Source organism: Otolemur garnettii, unplaced genomic scaffold, assembly GCF_000181295.1.
Source record: "Otolemur garnettii isolate 467f Iridium unplaced genomic scaffold, OtoGar3 scaffold00094, whole genome shotgun sequence".
NCBI classification, from domain to species: Eukaryota; Metazoa; Chordata; class Mammalia; order Primates; family Galagidae; genus Otolemur; species Otolemur garnettii.
In genome coordinates, this window is record NW_003852489.1 from 5644049 (window position 1) to 5653527 (window position 9479).

Consider the following 9479-nt stretch of genomic DNA (forward strand, 5'->3'; position numbering starts at 1 on the left):
GAGGCAGGAGACTCGCTTGAGCCCAGGAGTTGGAGGTTGCTATGAGCTGTGATGTCATAGCACTCTACCCAGGGGGACAGCTTGAGGCTCTGTCTCAAAAAAAAAAAAAAAGTACATCCTACAGAACTAGATATCCATCGGAAACTTTGAAAAGCTCCAGCATATTCCGGGGATCTAAAAAACCTTGTGAATGAACAAGGCTGTGCATGTACCTAGGAGTGATATGGGAACAGAGAAGTTCCCACTCATCTCACCTCTGGCTGACCTTAAGGTTCTCTGTAAGCAGAAAGTGAAAGTGAAGGCTGTCTTGTAAATGCCTTAAGTATGAACGCATGTTTTCTCACAGAGTCCCTTGCCAAAGAATAAAAAGACATAAAGACAAATCCTGGAAGGAAATCTGCTTAATCAATGGCTGTTCACTAAATTATATTGACCCAGCAATGAACTCTAGCAATTCAGTCTTAAAAATAGAAACAAATTTCTTTTTAAAGCTAGCAGACAACAGTTGCCATACACTACAAAGAATATGGAATCTACAGAATTAGTCCAAGAGAGTCACCAAACAAATAAGCAGCAATTAAAAAACAAAAACAAAAGCAGGGTGGCACCTGTGGCTCAAGGAGTAGGGCACCGGCTTCATATACCAGGGTGGGGGTTCAAGCCCAGCCCTGGCCAAAAAAAAAACAAAAAAACCCAAAAACTCAAACAGTAACAAATCCTGGAAAGCAGCCAACAGAAAATGTCCCGGAAAAAGCCTAGATTGTGGACTTAGCAGACAAGGACATTAAGTCAGCTATTGTAAATATGTTTAAAGGACTAAAGGAAATCATGTCAAAAGGACTAAAGGAAAGTATGACAACAATATCTCACCAAATAGACAATATCAATAAAGGACAGAAATCAGCTCACAGTAGAAATTCTGGAGTTGAAATGTATAAGAACTGCAATGAAAAATCCACTAGAGGTGCTCAACAGTAGCTTTGATCTGAAAGAAAAAATGATCAGCAAATCTGAAGACCAGTCAATTGAGATCCAATCTGGGGTGCAGAAAGAAAGTAAGAATAAAGCCTCAGAGAACTGTGGAAGGCTGAGCATAATGGGTCACACCTATAATCCCAGCACTTTGAGAAGCAGAGGCAAGAGAATCACTTGAGGCCTGGAATTTGAGACCAGCCCAAGCAACATGGCAAGACCCCATCTCCACAAAAAAAGATTAGCCATCATGGTGGTATACACTTGTACTCCTAGCTATTCAGGAGCCCAAAGCAGGGGTTCACTAGAGCCTAGCAGTTCAAGGTTACAATGAGCTATAATTGGGAGGCGCCTGTGGCTCAGTGAGTAGGGCGCCGGCCCCATATACCGAGGGTGGCGGGTTCAAACCCAGCCCCTGGCCAAACTGCAACAAAAAATAGCTAGGCGTTGTGTCGGGCGCCTGTAGTCCCAGCTACTTGGGAGGCTGAGGCAGAAGAATCGCCTAAGCCCAGGAGTTGGAGGTTGCTGGAGCGACTCCACTGCACTCTACCGAGGGCGAAAAAGTGAGACTCTGTCTCTACAAAACAAAAACAAAAACAAAAACAAAAACAAAAACAATGAGCTATAATTATTAGCTCACTACACTCCAGTCTGGGTGGCAGAATGATACTTTGTCTTAAAAAAGGAAAGAAAAGAGGTGAAGATGGGGGTCACTGGGCCTCAGGCAACTATGGAGAAAGAACTCTGGTGCACCATTCTATTTAATGCATACAAAAAGGAGCTATTTACCACCAACAATGGCTATAAATCCATGCAGAAGAAACTTCAGAGTAACTGGAAAATTCAGAGCTTAAAAGATGAAATCACATCTGAGAAATTAATTGGGGCAAAACTGTGGATTACAGCTGAGCCAAGGGAAAGATTTACTGCAACTGAGTTTGAAGTCCTGAAGAAATACCTTGACAGTGGTGGCGATATCCTTGTGATGCTAGAAGAAGGTGGAGAATCCAGATTTGATACCAATATCAACTTTTTGCCAGAAGAATATGGAATTGTGGTTAATAATGATGCTGTTGTTAGAAATGTATATCATCAATATTTCCATCCTAAAGAAGCTTTAGTTTCCAATGGAGTTTTGAACAGGGAAATTAGTCGAGCTGTAGGAAAAGCTGTGCCTGGAATCATTGATGAAGAAAGCAGTGGCAACAATGCCCAGGCTCTCACCTTTGTCTATCCTTTTGGTGCCACATTGAGTGTCGTGAAACCAGCAGTGGCTGTTCTGTCTACAGGCCCTGTCTGTTTTCCACTTAACAGACCCATCCTGGCTTTCTATTATTCAAAGAGTCAAGGTGGGAAGGTGGCAGTGTTTGGCTCTGTGACCAATATTTGGATAAAGAAGAAAACAGAAAAATCACAGATGTTGTTTTCCAGTGGCTCACCACAGAAGACATCCAACTAAATCAGACTGATGCTGAGGACGCTGAGATTTCTGACTACATGATGCTGCCCGACACAGCCACCCTTTCAGAGCGACTTGGAGTGTGTCTACAGGAGGGCGATGAGAACCCTTGGGACTTTACCACCCTCTTTGACCTGTCCATTTACCAACTGGATGCCACCTCCCTCCCTAAGGTCATCAAGGCACATGAGCACCTAAACGTGAAACATGAACCACTCCAGCTTTTCCATCCTCAGTTTGAGACGCCACTGCCAGCCCTTTGGCCTTTGGTTTTTCCTCCTCATTTCAGGGAATTACCACCTCCTCTTCTGGAGCTGTTTGACTCAGATGAGACATTCTCCTCTGAGAAGACACACCTTGCTCAGATTACCAATAAGTGTACTGAAGAAGATCTGGAATTTTATGTCAGGAAGTGTGGTGACATTCTTTTTTTTTTTTTTTTTTTTGAGACGGAGCCTCAAGCTGTCCCCTTGGGTAGAGTGCCATGGCATCACGCTCACAGCAACCTCCAACTCCTGGGCTCAAGCGAGTCTCCTGCCTCAGCCTCCCAAGTAGCTGGGACCACAGGCGCCCGCCACAACGCCCGGCTATTTTTTGGTTGCAGCCGTCATTGTTGTTTGGCGGGTCCGGGCTGGGGATTCGAACCCGCCACCTCAGGTGTACGTGGCTGGCGCCTTAGCCGGTTGAGCCACAGGGCCAAGCCAGACATTCTTGGAGTAACCAATAAACTACCAAAGGACCAACAAGATGCCAAACATATCCTTGGGCACATCTTCTTCCAAGAGATGGAGTTCAAGAAACTGAACCAGGAGCATGACATTGATATAAGCGAAACAGCGTTCCCAAACAATTTCTGAGGACTGTGCCTCTTGAATCATTTTTGCCTTCGGACTCTTCCCTGTTTGTAATCTGTTTTTGAACTGTTCCTCAACTCCTTATCAAAATTCTCTATATGCTCTTTCCTTGAGAGCTGTGGAAGTCTGTGCATTTTGGATGGAAAGGTATAAGATTTCTAATTTACAAAATCCTTGTGTAAGATGTATTCCATTTTTAATTAAATCTGCATTGAATCTATAAAAACAAAATGGAAAGAAAAAAAACTGCAGGGCATAGTTGAGTGTACCAAAATACACATAATAGAAGTCTCAAAAGGGAAGATGAGAGAAAAGGATATTTGAAAGGAATGTTTGAAGGAATAATGGCTGAAAACTTCTCATATTTGGTTATTTTTATTTTTATTTTTATTTTTTTCAAAGAGATGGGGTCTCATTATGTTAACCAGTCTGGAGTGCAGTGGCTATTCACAGGCACAATCCCACTACTGATCAGCATGGGAGCTTTGACTTGCTCCGTTTCTGACCTGGGCCAGTTCACCCCTCCTTAGGCAACCTGGTGGTCTCCTGCTCCCCAGAGGTCACCATATTGATGCCAAACTTAGTGCAGACACCTGGTCGGCATAGCACAGTACAGCCCAGAACTCCTGGACGCAAGCAATCCTCCTGTTTCAGCCTCCCAAGTAGCTGGGACTACAGACACGTGCCACCATGCCCAGCTATTATTATTATTTTTAGATATAGGGTCTTGTGGTTACACCTAGGCTGAAGTGCAGTGGTATGATCATAGCTCACTGCAGCCTCAAGCTCCTGGGCTCATCCTCCTACCTCAGACTCCTGAGTAGCTAGACTATAGGCATGCACCACCATGCCAGGTTAACTACTGTTTTAAAAAATCACTTTTAGAAACAGGGTCTTCCTTTATTGCCCATGCTGGCCTCAAACTCCTGGGCTCAAGTGATTCTCCTGCCTCAGCCTCCTGAGTAGCTGGGATTACAGGTGTAAGCCACTAAACTCAACTTGAAAACTTCTCATATTTGAAGAAGAACGTTAATTTATACATTCAAGAGTGCAATGAATACCAAGTGGAATAAACCAAAAGACCACATCTAGACATATCATAGTCAAATTGCCTTTTTTGGCTTCTGGTAGCTGCCAGCATGCCCTGGCTCGTGGCCACATCACTCCTGTCTCTACCTCCATGGTCACATTCCCTTTTCTTCTTCTATCTGTGTCAGATCTCCCTCTGCCTTCCTCTTGTAGTGGCTCCATTATAGTTCACTATAACCACTGTAACCTTGAACTTGGTTCAAGCAATCTTTCTGTCTCAGCCTCATGAGTATCTAGGACTATAGGCACACACTACCACATCCAGCTAGTTTTTAAATTTTTTTTGTAAAAAACAGGTTTTGTAAGCAAACAGGTTGCTCTATGTCACCCAGACTGGACTTAAACTCCTGGCCTCAAGTGATCTTCATGCCTTGTCTCTCCAAAGTGCCGGGATTATAGGTGTGAGCCATTGCACCTAGCCTGCTTTCTTCTGACAAAGATGCACGTGATTTTATTCAGAGCCCTCATGGATAATCTAAGATAATCTCAGCATTGCAAGATCCCTAATTTAATCACATCTGCACAGTTTGTTTTTTCCTCATATGAGGTAACACTGACAAGTTCAAGGGATAAGAATGCGAATGCTTTGGGGGATCATTATGCAGCCTACAACAGTTAGTATTAAATTGTACTATAGTATATACATCTTTTTGTACTTTTCAAGTTTTATAACTCATATAGGTATAACATTCAAAATATATTTAAGGTGGGGAGAAGAGAGGGAGAATCAGAGAAAGAACCTCTTCACAGAGGTTTCTTCAGAGGATTCTACTCAGATCATCCTTTTGAATTCTCTACCTCAACTTTTTGATATATATGAAGGGAGAGTCGGTCCCTTCCCAGTTACTAGTTAGCCATCAGTCTCTTTTTAAAAATCCCCATTTATTTTAAGCAGAAGTCCAAGAAAAATGTATCAATCCTTTATAGGCAAAAGGAGATGTATTAATAAACAAATGTATATTGAGTACCTATTTGTACTTGGATCTTAGGTTCTAACTGAGGAATAATCAATAAACACATATTCATTTGACTAGCTTTTAAAAAATTAACAAATGAATGGCAGCGCCAGTGGCTCAGTGAGTAGGGCGCTGGCCCCATATACCAAAGGTGGCGGGTTCGGACCCAGACCCAGTCAAACTGCAACAAAAAAATAGCCAGGTGTTGTGGTGGGCACCAGTAGTCCCAGCTACTCGCGAGCCTGAGGCGAGAGAATTGCCCAAGCCCAAGAGCTGGAGGTTGCTGTGAGCTGTGATGCCATAGTGAGATTCTGTCTCAAAAAAAAAAAAAAAAAAGTAGAAATTAACAAGTGAATAAATTAACCAGATAAATTCATACCTGGTGTGAAGAAAATAAATCAAGGTGGTATGTTAGGGTAATGGGGGATTATGTATGGTGGTTACTTTTGGTGATCAAAGTAGTAGACAGGTGAATTGAGACTTGAATGACAAGAAGTTATAGTCACATAAAGCCATTGAAGGAAAGCATTCCAGGCAGAAGGAACTGCTACTACACACACCCTAAGACAGGAATAGGCTGGTTTGTTTGAGAAACAGAACAGAGTGGTGACAGCATATTGAGCATGAAGGAGATAAAAAATGGAAATAAATATCACCCCACTTAACCAAATAAAAGGATGGGAGGGAATAACTATACTTCTCTTAAGTTACTAAGAGGAAGAATGGACTTCAGAATATTGTTTTCTCACTTGCCTGAGGATTGGGTTCACTTGAAAGCAGAGGCTGAGACAAGGAATTGAGTGAAGGTTGTTTATATTGAAGATGATCACAGGAGAGGTTGAGGAGAATGGAAGGGAGAAGGATTAAAAGATCAGATAAGGGCCATTCATTGTCTGGGTTATTGCTGTGGGCATCACAGCCACTCAGAGCCTCTAGAGCAGTGGTTCTCAACTTGTGTGTTGCGACCCACAGGAACTGTATTAAAGGGCTGTGGCATTAGGAAGGTTGAGAACCGCTGCTCTAGAGAAAAATCAGGGCCTTGGCTCAGCACCCATAGCTCAACAGTTAGGGCCCCAGCCACATGCACTGGAGCTGGTGGGTTCAAACCTGGCCTGGGCCTGCTAAACAACAATGACAACTACACCACCACCAACAAAAATAGCCGGGCGTTGTGGCAGGCATCTTTAGTCCCAGCTACTTGAGAGGCTGGCACTCTACTGAGGGCGCCATAGTGAAACTCTGTCTCAAAAAAAAAAATTCAGGGCCTGCTAGAACGGTTCATCTGATAGAAGGCTGGATCATCACTTATTCCCATCCTCCTCTGTATAAGGGTTGCCCTGGATTGCACTAGTCTGTGGGTCTAGCAGATTCTTATAGCACTGGAAAATGTCCTGGGGCAAAATGTACAAAGTGCATGTGTATTCTCATGGGCGCTGTCAGTGCTAAGGGCTTCTAAGCTCACCTGCAGCTATTTGCCCCAGCTGAATGTAAAGATGGGTGGAGGGGATATAATATGGGACCCCAAAGGATCTGCCATCAGCTCCTCCCATGATTATTAAAACTTTCTCATCTGAAACAGTTGTTCACCCCATAACTTCTGATGGGTGTTTGTGTCACTTCCACTATCTGAAATTCAAAGGTGAAATTCCTGGTTAGCAGAGAAGGGGAAAGGTATTAATACCATTCCACCAAACCTAGGATAGAGCCAAATGAGGGAAGAAGCAGAAACAGAAAATGTATGTAATGGGCTGCTACGTGACTTGGTAAAGGTGGAGTCACAGATGATTTGAAATTTCAAGTAGTTGCGTAAGTTTCAGGTAATTTTTCTGTCTAAACTCTGAAATTGGATTTTAGTTTTGGCTTGACATTGCTCTAAAGATTTTAAGGATCTAGTCTGTAAGTGCTCTGTGTTTGAGGCCAAGAAATGCTTCCTACCTTTGTTTAAAAGATTTCCAACTTTTGTTTTGTTTTGTTTTGTTTGAGACAGAGTCTTAAGTCTGGCCTCATAGTTCACAGCAAACTCAAATTCCTAGGCTTAAGTGATCTTTTTGCCTCAGCCTCCCAAGTAGCTGGGACACAGGCGTGCACTACCATGTCCAGCTAACTTTTCTATTTATATCCAGAGTTTTTAATTGTTACTCTTAGGGATGGGAAGAAACAGTCATGATTTACATATATTTTTAATAATATTAATAAAACACCTATTGAATTTTCAAATGATGTTTGAGATTTGGTTTTAGTGATTTTCTTTTTAGTTATAAAGTATTCTATGCTATTGGAGAGTGGACATACAACTACTAACTTCTCGACATTGCCCAGCACCTGAACCCTTGTTTCATCTACTTTCCTAAAATAGTTTGCCACTATAATAGCTAACAACTTGGACAGCATGATAACATGAATTGGAACAACCAATATTTTCCTCTTAATGATTATTATACATCCCGGTTAATTTGGAAGGAAACAGAAAAGATGGAGAAAAGTCATCACGGGCCTATTTGGCTGGTTTGTGTAACGGAGTGGACCCAACTGGAGGGTCTGTTAAACACCTGGGATCATTCTGGTGATCATCCCTTGACTTGTGACTGGTTGTTATAATGGAAACCATACTAGTTCTATTTTACCAGGGGGTATTTTCAAAATAAAATGTATAAATTATGTTGCAAGAAGTGCTCCTACCTAATTAGAGAATGATTCGAAGTTCTAAGGTTGATACCTAGTTTCAGAGAGGATGTATCCATTATGAAGAAACAAGCCTCTTTAAGGACACTTCTTACTGGAAAAGAAAGGCAGTATACCTGGCATTATATTTTGCTAGGAGGTAAGAGAGATTTCTGCTGCTATAGAGACTCACGTATCATGTAGGCTGATGTTGGACTTTTTATACAGAGTTGTCAGAAGGTAGACTAGGGGATTTCAAAATGTGAAGGAGAGGCCGGGAGCAGTGGCTCATGCCTGTAATCCTAGTTCTCTGGAATTTGAAATCAGCCAGAACAAGAGCGAGATTCTGTCTCTAAAAATAGCCGTGGGTTGTGGCAGGTACCTGTAGTTTCAGCTACTTGGGAGGCTGAGGCAAGAAGATTGCTTGAGCCCAGGAGTTTGAGATTGCTGTGAGCTATGATGCTTCAGCAGTCTACCAAAGATAACAAAGTGAGACTCTGTCTGAAAAAAAAAAAAAAATTGTGAAGGATAAGAGGGGCTGTCAGGAAGAAAGGCTGTGATCTTACAAGTCAAAGTGACGTGGAAAAAAAACCTTTATTCAGATGTAACCATCTTGAAAAACAGGGAGGATGTCTGGGACACCAAAATATTTTAGAAAGTAGAAGTGAAATGGTGATGTCAGAAGTAGCTGGATCTCCCTCCTCTCTGGCTCAGGCTGGTCTGGAACTCCTGAGTTCAGACAATCCTAAAGTGCTAGGATTACAAGCCTGAGCCACAGCACCTACAATTCATTCTTAATTGACCTTGAGTCCCCATCCTGCCTGAGGCAGAAAGTCATCTTGCTAATCTAAGGCATACTTCATCAAATTCAACTATATCTCAATTCATGTTTAAAATTTATTCTTTTTAGCTTTGTTTCCTCTTGATCTTTCTTCCTTTTGGAGTTTATGCTCCTGGGGCGGGGGTTGTTAATGGGACTAGGGAGGTTGTGGGAGCGAGGGGAGGTCGTCAATTCTCAGTCCTTACCCGTCTGGTCCTCTGCTAGCTGATTTTATCTACTTTCTTAATATTTTTTACTTTACAATACATAAACAGCTTTTGAACTTACAAACCCAAACCTACTTTCATTCTTGACATTCCACAGTGATGTGTCCTCACCCTCCAGCCACATTTTCCTAAAGCAATGGGAGATTCAGAACTAATTCAAGGTTGTGGAAAAATCTTTTCTGGAACAAACAGAAAAATAATAAAATTGATGATGATCCAGAGGGTGAGAAAATACACTTAAATATTTGAACTATGATGGCCCATTCCACATGCAAAGAAAGATGTGCTATAATATGTTAGGATGTTTAAGAAATGGGGATAGGGGCTCGGCGCCTGTAGCTCAACCGGCTAAGGCGCCAGCCATGTACACCTGAGGTGGCGGGTTCGAATCCCCAGCCCGGACCCGCCAAACAACAATGACGGCTGCAACCAAAAAATAGC

At 42.4% G+C, this 9479-nt stretch overlaps 1 protein-coding gene across 1 annotated transcript; it reads left to right on the forward strand.

Annotated features, from left to right (window-relative positions):
- The first annotated feature begins 1687 nt into the window (after positions 1 to 1687).
- On the forward strand, positions 1688 to 3288 carry LOC100947899 (intraflagellar transport protein 52 homolog). The gene is given in 3 exon segments (XM_012808769.1): positions 1688 to 2345; positions 2348 to 2853; positions 3139 to 3288. Coding segments are annotated over 3 exon segments (1299 nt in total). The 5' UTR covers positions 1688 to 1702.
- The last annotated feature ends 6191 nt before the right edge of the window (positions 3289 to 9479 follow it).